Raw genomic sequence first — 18621 nt, 5'->3', positions numbered from 1 at the left:
TCTCTCACCGCTCCTTAACATCCTTATGCCTCATTGACTGCAAATCTATCTGTGCAGGGCGACGCGAAGTGTATTAGTGCTCAGAGATCGGTGACATTTTGGTCGGCAGTGCTGCCAACCTCTGAAACCAGTTTTCCCGTAAATTGGTTAAATCCCCTCGACTCCTCTGGTTTTTTAGTTCCTTTAGGGAAAGAGTGGTTACTTTGCCAGTATTCTATTCGTACAGATGATCTTGTTTCTTATGCAGATGAATTGTGAAAGTGTAGTTTAAATGTATTTCTATGGTCACTTTTATAAATTTGACTAATGAAGTCGACGTGCTCAAGATTAGGTGTTTTTACTATGCAAGTTTCTACAGTACAACTGTTGCATTATCTTTAGTTTTTCTAGTTTTACCTAAACAAAGCCTGAAATATCTAGATCTAGGGAAATTATCCTAGGGTTGGCAATACTGTGGGTTGGTGAATGTACGCCCAATGGAAGGCGCATGCCACGACCATTGAATTGCATAAGGTATGTGGCGTGTTTCGCAATGAAATTGAGCTAAACAGGTTTTTCCTAATGTCTATAATGCTATGCGTCCACTCTACATGTGGACCTAGAAATCGCTTTTATTCCACCATCACGGCATCTTGCAAGAAAGCCTTCCTACAGTAGAAATTGCTACCCTCTGACGTCTGTTTTGTAGCACCGGTTCAACAAATTCACATGCTTCGCATATATTCATCTTCTGCAAGCGTGGGTGTTCAGCCTAGCTGGTAAGACACACGCTTTCTGAGCGTGGGGCCGTAGGCTCTAACCTCATCACAAGCAACGTTTTTCCTTACGAATTTTTTATTTAGATTGTAGTCACTTTTACTTTATGAAGCCTATTGTGTCACGCGTTACGAACGGGGACAGAACGATAGGCCGATTTCCTGCGTGAGTCGCATAAGAATGCTTACGCATTAAATAGCCAAACAAGGTAGGAAATAAAAGACTGCCGCGCACGCGATGTATACTGGCCGTATGACGTGTCGAGTTAGTAAGCGCGGACCAGTACAAAATGCTTATGGCTTTTTACTTGCTCGAAATATTGAAATGCTATCGTACTGTAGCGTGAGTGCGTGCTTTATTACAATAGGTTTCAGAGCCCGCTCGATACCAGCATCTCTAATGCTACGGCAGCTGATATAAATGAGAAGGACAGCTAAGGCTTAATCGAAGAACCGTCGACAAATGTTTACATATTTTCATCGTACTGGCTACCACAAGTTATGTTCTTTGTAGCAACAATACTTTGATTTGGGCCAGTTGGTTCATCTCGACAATGTTCGTAAAATGCGCTACAGACGAAGAGGACAGGTACACATCCGCGCCCATCCTGTCATCTTCGTCTTTAGCGTGTTTTATGTACACTGTTATGCTCTTTGTTTCGGACTGAAGTTTTGATTGTTAACGCGGTTACCGCACACGTATGGCGGACATCAAATCACACTGCTGCAATGATATTTTCCATATATCGGAATGGATTGTTCTAGTGGAGGTCGCTTGGCCCGTGTACTGCCAACAAAATTGTCCGGAAGTGGTAACATCATCGAATATGCCTTTTGCAGGAGAGGGTTCGAACGAAATTTAATCGAACAAGGAAGCTACAGTTAGCGGGGAAAGGCAAAGTGTGGGAGTGTGCTTGATGTGTTGGAGCTGTGTGTTCTGTGAAACCAATGATGGTTGCAAAGTGACTCCGTAGGTGCCGCCAGCATGGCATGCTGGGATCGCTACACTTGAAGAAAGTATTATCACTGAGAAGGCGTTATTAGGAATATCCTCCATCAATTACAGGCACGTAAAACATACTGACTATACAAACAGCGGTGCTCTAGCTAACGTATTTTTTTTCACAAATTGGGCAAATTGAAGACAATTGGTACGACGCTAAGCAGGCGAGACCAAAGTGAGAAGAAACGATATATAGGGGCACCCAGTTCCAACTCTTCACAAGAAACCACGCAGTTTTAGGCACGAAATCTAAGCGAAGCAGCTTCAACAAAAGACACTCCCTCACCAGAACACGAAGTGGCCTCCCTGGTGCAGTATTCGGCCACTACCTTCCCCATGACTCCGACATTTAACCCATGGCCCTCAGTCCACAGCCGCTGCGGAGCAATTGACCAAGAGGGTGGTCAGACAAGTGACGTGGCAGCGCGTGCTAAGAATCTCTGGACCTGGACAGACTATCCAGACTGAAACTGTCAGCGTTAAACCCACGAACTATCTCGAGTGAACCTAGCTTAGCTCTTTGAGGATCTATCAGGCAATGCGTGGGACATTATTGGCATTAGCGCGGTTAAAAGAACTGGTCAGGCATATGCAGTGCTGACTAACGTCCAGGTCCTCTGCTACAGAGATCTTCCACATAAGAGACAATATGGGTAGGATTTCTAATCCATAAATACATATTGGGCAACATCGATGAATTCTACAGCATTATTGAGAGGGTAGCAGTAGTCGTAATCAAACTTAATAAGAGATATAGAATAAAGGTAGTACAAGCTTTCACTCCAACATCTAGTCACGATGATGATAAAGTAGATCAGTTTTTGAATATGTCGAACTAGGGAGGACAAACTTGCAAACTCGCTATACTGTAGTAATGGGCGACTTCAATGCAAAAAAGGAAAAAAACCAAGCTGGTGAACAAGCAATTGGCACTTACGGCGTCGATTCTAGAAAAGCCAGAGGAGAGATGCTGGTAGAATTCACAGAAAGGAATATGCTGCGAATAATGAACACTACTTAAGGGGGCGTACAACAGAAAGGGGAACTGGAAAAGCCCTAATGGTGAAACAGGAAATGAAATTGATTGCATACTTTCTCCCGATCTCAGCACAGTGGAGGATGTAGAAGTGATAGGTAGGATAAAGTGCAGTGATCATAGGTTAGTGAGGGCTAGGGTTCACCTCAATTTGAAGAGATAAAAAGTAAAATTGGTCAAGAAGAAACAGGTCAACCTAGAGGCAGTAAGGGTAAAACCAGACTAATTCGGGCGGGTGCTAGCAAACAAATATGCAGCCTTACAACAGAAAGGTGAAGATAACTTAGAGGTAACGAATGAAACCGTAACGAGGCTGATCTCAGAAGCAGGAATCGAAGTGGGAGGCAAGGCATGTTTTAAGACACCAAGACAAGACACCACCGCTGGGCACCTCGGATTCTCCCGGACGCTGTCGGGAATACAGGAAAGGTATTACTGGCCGCGTCTGACCGCCGACGTCGCCCGTTACGTCAAGACAGGCCGAGACTGTCAACGACGCATGACGCCACCGACAAGGCCAGCAGGATTACTACAGCCGATCGAACCTCCTCGCGGACCATTCCAGCAGATTGGGATGGATTTGTTGGGGCCGTTTCCGATATCAACATACGGGAATAAGTGGATCGTCGTGGCGACGGACTATCTCACCCGTTTTGCTGAAACTAAAGCTCTACCAAAAGGCAGCGCAGCCGAAGTGGCAAAATTTTTCGTGGAGAACATCCTGCTGCGACATGGTGCCCCAGAAGTCCTCATCACCGACAGAGGAACGGCTCTTACAGCAGAGCTCACCCAAGCCATTCTGCAGTACAGCCAGACAAGCCACAGGAGGGCAACTGCCTACCATCCGCAAACGAATGGTCTCACGGAGCGCCTGAACAAGACCCTCGCCGACATGCTAACAATGTATGTCGACGTCGAACACAAGACGTGGGGCGCGGTCCTGCCGTACGTAACCTTTGCGTACAACACGGCGGTGCAAGAAACAATGCAGATCACGCCGTTTAAGCTGGTTTACGGCAGGAACCCGACGACGACGCTTGACGCCATGCTGCCGCACGTAACTGACGAAGAGAATGTTGACGTCGCTAGCTATCTCCAGCGCGCCGAAGAAGCCCGACAGCTCGCCCGCCTGCGAATCAAGAGCCAGCAGGGGACCGACAGCCGACACTACAACCTCCGACGACGCTTCGGCGAGTACCAACCTGGCGACCATGTTTGGGCCTGGACCCCGATCCGCCGACGAGGACTCAGTGAGAAACTACTCCGACGCTATTTCGGACCCTACAAGGTCGTCCGACGTATTGGCGCTCTGGACAATGAGGTCGTGCCAGATGGCATTTCGCATTCACAGCGGCGCCGCGCACGATCTGAAGTGGTCCACGTGGTGCGCCTTAAACCCTTTTACGGACGCTGACGAACTTCACCATCTTATGCGAAGCATATTACGAGAGCTCAACCCAGCTCCTCAGGCGCGGCGGTGTCGCCATGAAACCACGTGACACCGTGACGTCACGACAGAGGAGAAGTGGCTTTGGCTCAACTCTTGCAAGACGGGCTGGGTGGGAATCGAACCAGGGTGTCCGGAGTGTGGGACGGAGACGCTACCACTGAGCCACGAGTACGATGCTTCAAAGCGATACAAAAGCGCCTCTAGTGAATGCGGTGTTGCCTTAGAAACGAGCTGTTTCTAAGGCGTGCGTATCTTGCTCAGGCGCACATTTCGTTGCCGCGCCGAACGCTGCGTTGCTCGACGCTCACCGCGTCCAATGCGGGGCGCGTAGTCGCTTCCCTGTAGCCCATTGTCTTACACCCCTTGGCGGGTCGACGGGAACGCTGTCCCGTTTCACTCTTGAAGGCGAAGCAGTAATGCATGAGTTGTTTCTTCGTCTAGCCGAACCAAATATAGCCAAGCAACAGCAGTTCACCAGGCTAAACAGTGGTTCAACAACTAAAATAAAGGCTAGTATGCTTCGCATCCTGGGCTTAACCTTACCTAAGCCACAGCCATTTTTTTATTCTTTTCTTTGCTACGGGTTCTTTTGTTTATTACCTTCGTTTGTTTGCAGCATCGGGTCGATGCTTTTTAAGAGGGGGGTATTGACACGCGTATTTATCTTTATCGGGCGACCACGTTTCGCCGCTTAACAACTGTAATCGCACAGCGAGGGACGCGCCTGCATGTATCCGACGTTTCTGGAAAGTTATCGATGCTTCTACCCGGCTGTCTGTAGTCGCCGAACCTTGTGTTACCTGATTTTATCGCGTAACGCGAATGGTGTAGAACTTTGTGGAAGGCACGCGGGTCCGAACGATTAGTCTGGAACATTCGATGACTGCTCTATAAAAGCCGACACGGTTGGCCCGCTGATCAGATTTCCGACGATTGCCGACCGTGTTCGCTGCTATCGTTGTGCTATAAGTGTAGCCTGTTTTTTGGGCACAGGTTCGCCCAATAAAACAGGCTACACTTATAGCACAACGATAGCGGCGAACACGGTCGGCGATCGTCGGAAATCTGATCAGCGGGTCAAGCGCGTCGGCTTTTATAGAGCAGTCGTCGAATGTTCCAGACTAATCGATCGGACCCGCGTGCCTTCCACAAAGTTCTACACCATTCGCGTTACGCGACGAAATCAGATAACACAAGGTTCGGCGACTACAGACAGCCGGGTAGAAGCGTCGATAACTTTCCAGAAACATCGGATACATGCAGGCGCATCCCTCGCTGTGCGATTACAGTTGTTAGGCGGCGAAACGTGGTCGCCCGATAAAGATAAGTACACGTGTCAATATTCATGTCATCAATGAGGTGAGTCGCGTACCTTAGGACCTTCAATAAAGTTTTGCATCCATCCTTCCATCCGTCAATGAGGTAATCGAGAAATCTTCTAAATACAACTAACCTCTCTATATGGCTTTCATAGCTTATGAAAATGCATTGGGCTCAGTAATAGAGGCATTAGGTAATCAAGGAGTACAGGACGGATACGTGAATTCCACAGCTACCTTGGTTCTCTGCAATAATGCAGAAAGTTACCTATGAAGAAAAAAAGTTAGGGCAAGGGGGCATCATCTCTCGAATGCTGTTTAGAGCATGTTTGGAACAAGCACTCAAGCTATTAAACTGGGAAAGCTTAGGAATGACGATCAACGGTGAATATCCCAGCAATCTTCAGTTTGCAGACGACATTGCCCCGTTCAGCAACACTGGGGACGATTTAAAACGAACGATTGAGGAGCCTAAGAGAGTAAGCGTAAGAGGGGCTGAAGTTTATTATGCAGAAGACAAAGATAATGTTCAATAGGTTGGCAAGGTAACAATAGCTCAGAGTCGCCAGTCAGGCTCTGGAGCCTATCAAGGAGGCATTTATGTAAGTCAATTGCTCACAGGGGACCCTGATCATGAAAAAGAAATGTATAAAATAATAAGAATACGTTGGAGTAAGTACTGCAGGCACTACCAGATCCTGACTGGGAGTTTACCCCTATCATAAAGAAAACGTGTATAATCTCTGCATTCTACCGGTGCTAGCATATGAGGCCGAAACATGGAGGTTGAAAAAGATGCTCGAGAACACGTTAAGAACCGCGCAAAGAGCGTTGAAACCAAGAATGTTATTTGTAACGTGAACAGAAAGGAAGAGAGCTGTGTGGATCACACAGCAAACGGGCATAGCCGATATTCCAGTTGATATTAGGAGAAAAAAATGCAACTTGCGAGGTCATGTAATGTGTTGGATGGACAACCTGTGAACCATTAGTTTTACAGAATGGGTGCCAAAAGAGGGGAAGCGCAGTTGACTGGGCAGAAAACTACGTGGGTGATGAAATTAGAAAAGTTGCAGGCGCAAGTTTGGATCAGTTGGCGCAGGACAGGGGTAATTCGAGATCGCATGGACTGCCTTCGTCCTGTAGTGGACATAAAGAAATTGGCTGATGAAGATGATGATGATGATGGATATGGTATTCGGCGAAATACAAAAAAAAATTGTCTGACTTGCTCGAAAGGACAGCAAAGAATTTGCATATATTTTAAATTTTTCCGCAAGTTACGTGGGACAAAGATATGGCGAATCCATTGTAGTACAGCTTCTACCTTTGCGATGTAGTACCCCGCTTATAATATACGCTACGCTGTTCGATGCCACAAATTTCCGAATTAAGTACAGCACATTTAATTCGTAGTTTCATTTTGCAGCGTTATGATTAAGATGGAAGGAGTTTTCAGTTGTGCATAGTTCATGAAACTTGAAATTTCTTCACTAATTACTGTACTAATTAGCTTTCGACTCGAATAAAAATTTTAATTTTTTTTCTAGAAGCTAAAGGAATGGAGAGTGAACAAGTTTCGCTCACGTTTAACGACAATAAGAAAGTGCGGCATATTAGTCATGCCATGGAAGTTGCGTAGATTGGAGATGAAAAATGGTAATTCAAATGAGGGAGCGATGGAAACAAGTGCAAGAAAGCGCATAACTGCAATGCAGCCCTGTTTCGCCCCCGAGCTAAGAACACGCATCGTGGAAGCAACAAGAAGAATGACATTTATTCGGGATCGCTTGCAGATATACATAGCCTTCAGGTGACTGCCTGATAACAGCACGTCGTACAGAGATCGTGCTTGGCGAAGGGCCCATACAAGGAGTGCATGCGCGACTGATATGATCTAAACCCTAAGTAGTGCATGATTCCATCGCGCTTGATTTTATGCGTGCTCCCCTACAAAGAATAATATTTTCGCAGTTAACTACTTTTCGCTATGTTGATAAGTGCAAGCTGAGCTTGAATAGGCGTGTTTCCTGCATCCAAGCTACAAGGGATGTACGGAAGCGCGAATAAAAGAAGGGACAAAAGAAGACACACAGGGATACACATAGTGCTAACTTCCTACAATGCTTCTTACCGAAAACCAGGTCGTACTTATACTGCGTACTGTGAGTCTCGTACTGTGTATGTCCCTCTGTGTCTTCTTCTGTCCCGTCTTTTAATCGTGCTACCGTGCACTCCTTGAAGATGCTTTACCAATAAGCCCACATTCCATCCCTCATCTGCATCCAAGCCCCTTGTTATTGGTCAAAAAGTCGCAGTTTCACCGGAAAGACAAAGCTTCGATTCTCGAGCGAAGCATCGATTTATCGAGCTATACGAAGTAGGGGTCGTAGTTTTACCCACCACATAAACTTACAAACATGAGCATCCTAACTAAATTAACAAGCATAAAGTGACGCACAAGCAAGCAAACGTCAACACATCTCACTCCGTGATGCGGGAATTCGCCGTCGATACACTGGAGTGAGAAAGCGCGGCACAACCAGTGCGAGAATTGGCATTCGTGCTGCGCCTCACATCAACGTGAACAAAGCCGCGAAAACACAGCGCGTGGCCGACTGTGTCACCATGGCAGATGGATCTCGAGATACAACGGCCCGGGCGGGTGCGCGTTGGTACCCCGGCCGCGTGAAGTAAAAGGCGCACCTCCCTGCCTACCTTCGCCCCGGAGCCTCGTGCGCGACGGAAGAGGGCGCGCTCCCTCCCTGCTTTCCTCCCTTGCTTGCGTGACATTTAACCCCGATCGCTGGCTCACCGTTGCAAGGTTTCACTCGGACATGCAGCGTACGGGATGCGAAGACGATTTTAGCATCCATGAACTTTATACGGAACCTAATGCGAGTGCCGTCAGCAGGAATGCGCCTGGGTGTCCATATAATTGCTATTGACATAAAATGCGACTACAAGCCTGACAAGCCCTTTTTTTCAAACCTGTACAGGGCCCACCTGGTGATCACGGAACGCCTGGTCGTCCCGGAGAACGTGTAAGTTGCCTAATTAGGTTATTACAACACTGATATCCCCTTGATGTTGTTCTGTTTTTCCACTGCAATGATTCGCAATATGGCGAAGGGATACCTTTCTGCAAAATAGTGTTTGCAGGGGCGTGTGTGTAGGTGCCATGTAAAAACAGAGTTCCTGGAGTTCTCTTCGAGGGAGTATCCCCTTGTCCTGTATTTGAATCCCTCTCAGATAGTAAATCGACCCCCTTTGAGACAGACTCACCTAACACTCCCTCACAGAGCTTTATTACTCAACCTCAAGGGAATGCCAGTACTCTTACGCTCACTGCCAATACGCTCCCCAGAAGGGCAATAGTGCTCTCCCAGACCGGGTGGTTCTACTGCCCTAAACCGGGTAATGCTACTGCTAGAAACCGGCTACTTTTACTCCCCCAAACAGAGTGCTTGTACTCCTAACGGAGTGATTGTACTCCGTGAAAACAAAGTGCTAGTACTCTTCCCAATAGTGTGAAGGCGCTCACGATGTAGAGCCGTGGACGAGTTACAAGGGATTCGCAGTACTTACATTTCGGGAATATTTGATTCCTTCATAAGCATCTCTTGCACTTACGCTTGGTGAATTGGATCTCCAGTCACCGAGTTAGCCAAATGAAACATTTTTTTCTCCTAAAAGGTAAAAATCTTAATTGATCAGTCACAAGAAAACTGAATAATAATTTGGGAAACATACTGACAAAAATGAAATCAGATTACTATAACTCCCATAAACTTTACAACACATCTTGTAATAAACCATAAGCAAATTCTCTAAAGTTTCATCTGTATATCAGTGAAGAAATATCCTTTATGTTTAATTGGCTCCATTTTTCAATAACAAAGTATACAATGAAAAGTTAAACATAGAACAAACGGAGGCAAACTCCCAAAGTATTTACACTACGACCTAAGAAATATATGCACCAAATCAATCGCCAGCAAGCGCATTTTTATTAGAAAACGCATGCACTTATGTGGCTGAGGTTGCCAGATGAGCTGCTAAGCATGAGGCTGCATGGTAACGCTGATAAATTGTGCAAGAAGATTTTCAGTGTCATATTCTAGGACAGCAGCTGGTTTGATAACGTCCCGTACAACGTATGGATGCCCCTGACTGAAAGCACAGTGCATTTGTAAACGTGTCGTATATTCTCATGTGAGGCCGCAGGTTCAGGTTTCGTTATAAATATTTCACATAAAGCTATTCAAGTATGGGCTGCTCCCAATTCTTTCTAAGCGTGTCTTGTTGTGGTTTTGCAGCAATATCCCACCCAATCTCAAAGCGGCACCAAGGCGTACCACATTTCCCATTCGGTTGGCACCCTCTCGAAAGTACTTTCCTGTTGATGTGACTGAACTTTTCCAGTTTCTCACAAATAAAGAAAACTAAGTTTACAACATTATTTTGTGTGTAGCAAATTAGTATAAAACTGCAAGGAGCATTGGCATCAAATAATTCTGCATGAAATTTCTTGTCATATATGGTAGCTTTTCGTTCCACATAACGGCATGAACGCTATACTTCTGAGGAGCGGCTAAACTAAAGTATCGCATGGCTGCAGATGTGAACCACAAATAAGATGTGATCTATATGATGCATCAAATGCGACATAAGCATAAATACAGGCAGGGCAGTGCAGGAAAAGACAAAGAAACAAATCATAAACTGAGAATGGGACCATCCTGTTTTACATATCCCTTCTATGCACGTAGAATTTGCGTGCAGCTGTGCAGGCACTTGCACAATGAACCACCTACCTGAGAACAAACATTTTTCTTTACGCGGCGGTTAAGGCATGCTAAACCAAGAAAAATTATCGCGCTTCAAGAACCGTATCTTCGTCTCAAAACAAGTATATGTATATCAACAAGTATATATATTGTCACGTGGTCGTGACGTCAAAGAACACAGTAGCAATACTGTGAAAGGAAAAAAACTAGCTTTTATTGGGCGAACCTGTGCCCACAAAACGGGCTATACTTAAAGCACAGTGAGAGCGGCGAACACAGTCGGCGATCGTCGTAAATCTGATCAGCGGGTCAAGCGCGTCGGCTTTTATAGAGCAGTCGTCGAATGTTCCAGACTAATAGTTCGGACCCGCGTGCCTTCCACAAAGTTCTACACCATTCACGTTACGCGATGAAATCAGGTAACACAAGGTTCGGCGACAACAGACAGCCGGGTAGAAGCATCGATAACTTTCCAGAAACGTCGGATACATGCAGGCGCGTCCCTCGCTGTGCGATTACAGTTGTTAAGCGGTGAAACGTGGTCATCCGATAAAGATAAGTACAGGTGTCAATACCCCCTCTTAAAAAGCATCGACCCGATGCTGCAAACAAACGAAGGTAATAAACAAAAGCACTCGTAGCAAAGAAAAGAACAAAAATGGCGAAGTTCGCCAGCGTCCATAAAAGGGTTTAATAGCGCACCACGTTGACCACTTCAGATCGTGCGCGGCGCCGCTGTGAATGCGAAATGCCGTCTTGCACGACCTCATAGTCCAGAGTGCCAATACGTCGGATGACCTTGTAGGGTCCGAAATAGCGTCGGAGTAGTTTCTCACTGAGTGCTCGTCGGCGTATTGGGGTCCAGACCCAAACACGGTCGCCAGGTTGGTACTCGACGAAGCGTCGTCGGAGGTTGTAGTGTCGGCTGTCGGTCCTGTGCTGGCTCTTGATTCGCAGGTGGGCGAGCTGTCGGGTTTCTTCGGCACGCTGCAGATAGCTAGCGACGTCCACATTCTCTTCGTCAGTCACGTGTGGCAGCATGGCGTCAAGCGTCGTCGTCGGGTTTCTGCCGTAAACCAGCTTAAACGGCGTGATCTGTGTTGTTTCTTGCACCGCCGTGTTGTACGCAAAGGTTACGTACGGCAGGACCGCGTCCCACGTCTTGTGTTCGACGTCGACATACATTGCTAGCATGTCGGCGACGGTTTGTTCAGGCACTCCGTGAGACCATTCGTCTGCGGATGGTAGGCAGTTGTCCTCCAGTGGCTTCTCTGGCTGTACTGCAGAATGGCTTGGGTGAGCTCTGCTGTAAAAGCCGTTCCTCTGTCGGTGATGAGGACTTCTGGGGCACCATGTCGCAGCAGGATGTTCTCCACAAAGCATTTCGCCACTTCGGCTGCACTGCCTTTTGGTAGAGCTTTAGTTTCAGCAAAACGGGTGAGATAGTCCGTCGCCACGACGATACACTTATTCCCGGATGTTGATATCAAAAATGGCCCCAACAAATCGATCCCAGTCTACAGGAATGGTCGGCTAGGAGGTTCGATCGGCTGTAGTAATCCTGCTGGCCTTGTCGGTGGTGTCTTGCGTCGTTGACAGTCTCGGCCTGTCTTGACGTAACGGGCGACGTCGGCCGTCAGTCGCGGCCAGTAATACCTTTCCTGCATTCTGGACAGCGTCCGGGAGAATCCGAGGTGCCCAGCGGTTGGATCGTCGTGTAGGGCGTGCAGTATTTCTGGACGCAGCGCTGACGGTACAACAAGAAGGTAGCTGGCGCGGACTGGTGAGAAGTTCTTCTTCACGAGCAGGTTGTTTTGTAGCGTGAACGAAGACAATCCACGCTTAAATGCCCCAGGGACAACGTTGGTGTTCCCTTCCAAATACTCGACGAGGCCTTTTAGCTCCGGGTCGGCTCGTTGCTGTTTAGTGAAGTCTTTCGCGCTTATTATCCCTAGGAAGGCGTCGTCGTCCTCGTCGTCTTGCGGCGGGCGATCGATGGGGGCACGCGATAAGCAGTCGGCGTCGGAGTGTTTTCTTCCAGACTTGTATTTTACCGTGACGTCATATTCTTGTAGTCTGAGGCTCCACCGCGCCAGCCGTCCTGAAGGGTCCTTTAGGATAGCTAGCCAACACAATGCGTGATGGTCACTGACGACTTTGAATGGCCTGCCATAGACGTAAGGGCGGATTTTAGCTGTAGCCCAAATGATGGCGAGGCATTCCTTTTCAGTTGTAGAATAGTTGCTTTCCGCTTTTGACAGGGACCGGCTAGCATACGATATCACCCTTTCAAGTCCTTCGTTCCTCTGGACTAGGACGGCACCGAGGCCTAGGCTACTGATGTCACTGTGGATTTCGGCATCGGCGTCCTCGTCGAAGTGTGCAAGTACCGGCGGTGACTTCACGCGTCGTTTGAGTTCTTGAAATGCCTTGGCCTGCGGCGTTTCCCACTTGAAGTCGACGTCACATTTAGTTAGATGTGTTAGCGGCTCCGCGATGCGTGAAAAGTCCTTGACAAAGCGCCTATAGTAGGCACACATGCCAAGGAATCTGCGCACTGCCTTCTTGTCGGTTGGCTGCGGGAAATTTGCGATGGCAGCTGTCTTCTGTGGGTCGGGGCGTACTCCTGATTTGCTGATCACGTGGCCCAGGAACAAAAGCTTATCGTAAGCGAAACGGCACTTTTCCGGCTTCAGAGTGAGCCCTGATGACTTTATGGCTTCTAACACTGTCGCAAGCCGCCTAAGGTGATCGTCGAAATTTCCAGCGAAGACAACGACGTCATCCAAGTAAACAAGGCACGTCTGCCACTTCAGTCCGGCTAACACCGTGTCCATGACGCGCTGAAACGTTGCAGGCGCCGAGCACAGTCCGAAAGGCATGACCTTGAACTCGTAGAGGCTATCTGGCGTGATGAAGGCAGTCTTTTCGCGATCTCTCTCGTCGACTTCTATTTGCCAGTAGCCAGACTTGAGGTCCATCGAAGAGAAGTATTTAGCGTTGCAGAGCCGATCCAATGCGTCGTCTATCCGTGGAAGGGGGTACACATCCTTCTTCGTGATCTTCTTCAGTCGACGATAATCGACGCAGAAGCGTAGGGTTCCGTCCTGTTTCTTTACCAGGACTACAGGAGAGGCCCACGGGCTTTTCGATGGCTGGATGATGTCGTGGCGCAGCATATCGTCAACTTGTTGCCCAATATTTTCACGTTCTCGCGTCGAAACTCGGTAAGGGCGCTGGCGGAGGGGTCGAGTGCTCTGTTCGGTTATTATGCGATGCTTTGCAACTGGTGTTTGTCGAATCCTCGATGACGTCGAACAGCAGTGTTTGTATCGTCGGAGAAGACTTCTAATCTGTTGCTGCTTACTCATAGGAAGACTTGGATTCACGTCGAAGTCTGGTTCGGGGACAATGCTCATCGGGGTAGATGCGGCTTAACCCGAGAGGACAAATGCATTGCTGGTTTCCACAATTTCCTCGATGTATGCGATTGTCGCGCCCTTGTCGATGTGCTTGAACTCTTGGCTGAAGTTGGTTAGCATAACTTCCACTTGCCCTCCATGGAGTCCAGCGATCCCTCTTGCGACGCAAATTTCGCGGTCGAGCAGTAGATGTTGGTTGCCCTCGATGACGCCTTGTACGTCAGCGGGTGTTTCAGTGCCGACGGAAATAATAATGCTGGAGCGCGGTGGGATGCTCACTTGATCTTTGAGCACACTCAAGGCGTGGTGACTACGACAGCTCTCCGGCGGTATCGCTTGATCTTGTGACAGCGTTATCGATTTCGACTTCAGGTCGATGACTGCACCATGTTGATTCAGGAAGTCCATGCCAAGAATGACGTCTCGTGAACACTGTTGGAGGACAACGAAGGTGGCAGGGTAAGTCCGGTAATGAACGGTAATTCTTGCCGTGCAGATTCCAGTCGGCGTAATGAGGTGTCCTCCAGCGGTCCGAATTTGGGGGCCCTCCCATGCAGTCTTAACCTTCTTCAACTGGGCGGCGATGTGTCCACCCATTACTGAGTAATCGGCCCCTGTGTCGACTAAGGCAGTGACTGCGTGGCCATCGAGAAGTACGTCGAGGTCGGTGGTTCTTTGTCTGGCGTTGCAGTTGGGTCTTGACGTTGGATCACGGCTGTGTCGCGTTGAACTGAAGCTGGAACGTCGCGTCGTGAAGTCGTTTTTCATCGGTGTAGTCTTGGCTTCCTGACTTCGTCGGGACGGCGGCGTGTCGTTATGTCGTCGAGGTAGTTTCTTCGGCTTCTTCGTCGGCGGCGGAGGATCTTCGTCAGTTCGACGAACAGCAAGCGCACCTCCATCGGCTGCTGCTTTTAGTTTTCCGGATATGGGTTCGCTGACCGGCCCCGGGCTGGGCCAGTGTATTGTCGGCGCTGTGGCGACAGGTAGCGGCCTGGTGATGGCGAACGCGACGGTCGTCGAGAGCTTCACTGAGTAGCGGCGAGGTAATCGGCGATATCGCGGGGGCGTTCACCTTGCTGCGGGCGCGGAGCGTTCACGGCGGAACCTCGCAGTCCCATCTCCCGGTATGGACATCGTCGGTAGACGTGACCCGCTTCTCCGCAGTGGTAACAGAGTGGGCGGTGGTCAGGAGCGCGCCAAATATCCGTCTTCTTCGCGTAGGTGCGCTGGGCGACGGGTGGGCGTGCTGGCGGTGGCGGCGGCACACCACGGAATTGTGGCTTTACAGGACCCTGGCGCGGTCGCAGAGGGGGACCTTGACGGCGTGCGACGGCGGCGTAGGTCATCGCTTCTGGCTAGGGCTGCGGTAATTCAGGGGCTACTTCAAGTTGTTGTTGGAGCTCCTCACGCACGGCGTCGGCAATCGAAGCCACTCAAGGCTGTGATGGTGGGTTCGAACGGCTTTTGTAGCTCCTCCCGCACGACCGCTCGGATAGTCTCGCGCAGGTCGTCAGTGGCCAGTGATTGAACTCCGGCGTAGTTTGTCGAGTTCGTGCGGCGGTCGAATTGCCGGTTTCGCATCTCGAGTATCTTCTCGATGCTGGTGGCCTCGCGAAGAAACTCGTCGACGGTCTTCGGTGGGCTTCGTACCATTCCGGCAAAAAGTTCCTCCTTCACACCACGCATCAGCAGACGGACTTTCTTCTCCTCGGGCATTTCAGGGTCGGCGTGGCGGAAGAGACGGCTCATTTCTTCTGTGTAGATCGCGGTCGTCTCATTACGCAGCTGCACCCGGGTTTCTAATAGCGCTTGGGCTCGTTCTCGGCGTACGACGCTTGCAAATGTCTGCAGGAAGCCGCTTCGGAAAAGTTCCCAGGTCGTTAAGGTGGCTTCTCGGTTCTCGAACCACGTCCTGGCCGCGTCTTCCAAAGCGAAGAAGACATATCGCAGTTTGTCGTCGCTGTTCCAGTTGTTAAAGGTAGCGACTCGTACGTCTCAAGCCAGCTTTCCGAGTCCTCGAAAGTTGAACCGCGCAACGTCAGAGGCTCTCTGGGCTGCTGCAGCACGATGGGTGACGCTGGGGCTGCCATTGGGGGGGACTTGGTGGCCATCTTCCTAGTCGTCTCAGGCAAAAGTCCGTGCTCCGGGGTCAGTCCTTGCAGCCTGCGGCTACCTCGCTGGTTCTTGGCGACGTTGGTGTCTTCCGAGCACGGTGTAAGAGTAGGATAGGTGAGCGAACGGAAAGGGAGAGGTACCGCTCCGCGCCGGGAGGATAGTGCAGTAGTTAGCCGGCAGTTCAAGAGAGGGCGCACCAAACTGTGGCCAGCTAGGGAGCTTCAGTGCGCACGTGCGCCCTTCGTATTGCCCGCGTACCCAGTTGAAAATGACAACAGAGGTTGTGTTCAGTACTACAGAAATTTCTGTTGTACAACAGGATTTTTCTGTAGTAACTACAGATTCCTGATGGAGCGACAGACTTTTCTGATGTACAACAGACATTTGTTGTTGCTACTACAGAAGTACAGTCTGTCGTATGTCTGTTGTTACAACAGAAAGCTGAAGCTCTACAACAGATTTTTGTAGTACTACAGAAAAAATTGTCATCACTACAGGCACCCTGTTGTCCCAACAGAAATGTTCCTGAAGTAACCCGAAAAACTTCTGTAGTGCTACAGAGAGCTGTTGAAATACTACAGAAACCTATTGTGGCAACAGGCCCCCAATTGTCACAACAGAAGTGTTCCTGAAGTAGTGCGACCAACTTCTGTTGTACTACAGAAAAATGTTGTTGTACGACAGAAGCCTATCATTGCAACAGGCTTCCAGTTGTCATAACAGAAGTGTTCCTGAAGTAATGGACAAACTTCTGTTGTACTACAGAGAACTGTTCCACAACGGAAACCTATCGCCGCAACATGTACCCAATGATGACAACAGAAGTGCACTGAAATTGTGTGATGCGACAAGCTTCTGTAGTGCCTTGTTGAAAAATACAAAAGGAATTCCTGTCGCAACTACAGAAATTCTGTTGTACGACAGAAATTGTTGACATTTCTTAATTGGGAGACATTTCTGACATTACGACAGAAATTCTGATTTCGCAACAGAAGCATTCTGTCGCGACAACAAGAGTTCTGAAGTCGGAACAACAGCTTTATATCCTGACAGCGACTCCGACGTTACGACACCAATTCTGACGTCGCAGCAGAAACATTCGGTCGCGACGGCCAAGAGTTCCGAGTCGCAACAGAAGCGCTTTCCGTCGCGGTCCTTTAAAATTGTATGTTTTCGCATCGGTGGTGTACACTGTACTTTTCTCTTGCGCGGTATTCAATCGCGCTTCTCTGAAGCCGGCAATGCTGATGGCACCGACACCGGTAATAAAGTCGACGTGGCGAATAGTTATAATTGTGCCGTGACGACGCGGCACCAGCAACGCCCTACCGGCCTCCTCAAAATCGGCCGCTGATCAAAATCATACCATCTGCGGGAATGGCTGCGTATCCGTGTTTTTTTTGGTAAGATGTGGCACACAGGCCTGTGGACTTACATGTGCTGTTACACTGACACATTAGTTAATTTCCCAGGAATATTTCACAAGCTTTATGCGAAGCAGAAAAGAAGATTTGGGTTGTTCCACAAAGTTGCGTGAAAAGCTGTCTCGCTCGGGTCTCATTAATCTGGTACAGTGCTGCCGTGAGAAGCCAGTATGCTGTCAGAAAGAACTCTCATCCACGAATGTTTATGTAGCTATTTTGCATTGAACACACGAATTATATGCGCGCTCAAAAGTGTAAAGAACGAGAGACTACTGTCGAAACTAGCAGTAATAACCCTAAAAGTCAACGTTGCCTATTTCTGAATTCCTTATTTAATATGGATATCGTACATCAAAATCGATGTTCTAGCACTGCACGATGTACCTGTAGATGGTACGAACACTCTTGCTCTTCTAGAAATGCGGCACTTGACGCCATGGAGTGATAGCGGATCTTGGCTCTCAAAATGCAAATGTAAACATCAGCGCATCAGCACGTCGTACTATTCACATGGCCAAAACGTACGCTCGAAGACCATGTCAGTGGTGGTGCAGTGGTAAGATGCCGGGCTGGGAATCGTGAGGTCGCATGTTCGAATCCTAGGCGAAGACGTTTTTTTTTTAATTTTTTTTTTACTTTTCTGTTTTTCTTTTTGTACCAACAAATTTACATAACCTTACGGACGTCTCTGTCAATTTTTAATTAAATATTGATCAAGAACTACAGAACTTTCTACTACAGGACGTCACACTATAGACAACAGAACTACAGACAACAGAACTACAGGCAACAGAACTACAGGCAACAGAACTACAGAAACAACGTCCCAAAATACGACAGACTGTTAAAATTTCCTGTTGTGTTTTTCAACTGGGTAGCGGCTGTTACGCGCCTCTTCCCGTCCGGATGTCGCCTTTGTGTGGGTCGTGTTTGTTGCTGATCCACTGATGACACGGGGAAGTGCTTCGTGTCGTTTTGTAAGACAGGCTACAAGTCTTGTGCGGAAAAGTTATCACTTTTCAAGCCACCGAAAGACGACGCCAGGTTGGAGGCATGGAAAAGAGCAATCCCGCGCAAAGATCGCGTGCTGCAGCGGACGGACCGTGTGTGTGAGAAACACTTTGCTCCTCATTTTATTCTAAAAACGTGGTGCTGTGAAATAGATGGTCACGTTCTGATGTCAGGGAATAGAAGAGCCGGCCTAACAAAGGACGCTGTGCCTTCAATTTTCGAAGGAGCACCGAGTTACCTTACCAAGAAGTTCAATAGTCCTAGAAAAAGAGTGAAGCGGATAGAGAAACCTGCAG

General features: G+C 48.5%; 1 protein-coding gene across 1 annotated transcript in view; it reads left to right on the top strand.

Annotated features, from left to right (window-relative positions):
• LOC139059024 (collagen alpha-1(II) chain-like) overlaps positions 1 to 18621 on the top strand; it is a 1291347-nt gene that overhangs the window by 276281 nt on the left and 996445 nt on the right. The window contains exon 5 of the mRNA XM_070536814.1: positions 8563 to 8607. Coding sequence (XP_070392915.1) covers positions 8563 to 8607 — 45 coding nt within the window. The remainder of the gene's footprint in view (positions 1 to 8562; positions 8608 to 18621) is intronic.

The sequence above is a fragment of the Dermacentor albipictus genome, chromosome 4 (genome assembly GCF_038994185.2).
Source record: "Dermacentor albipictus isolate Rhodes 1998 colony chromosome 4, USDA_Dalb.pri_finalv2, whole genome shotgun sequence".
Taxonomy (NCBI): Eukaryota; Metazoa; Arthropoda; class Arachnida; order Ixodida; family Ixodidae; genus Dermacentor; species Dermacentor albipictus.
The sequence above is the reverse complement of the archived record's forward strand: the minus strand, read 5'-3'. Positions and strand labels throughout refer to the sequence as shown.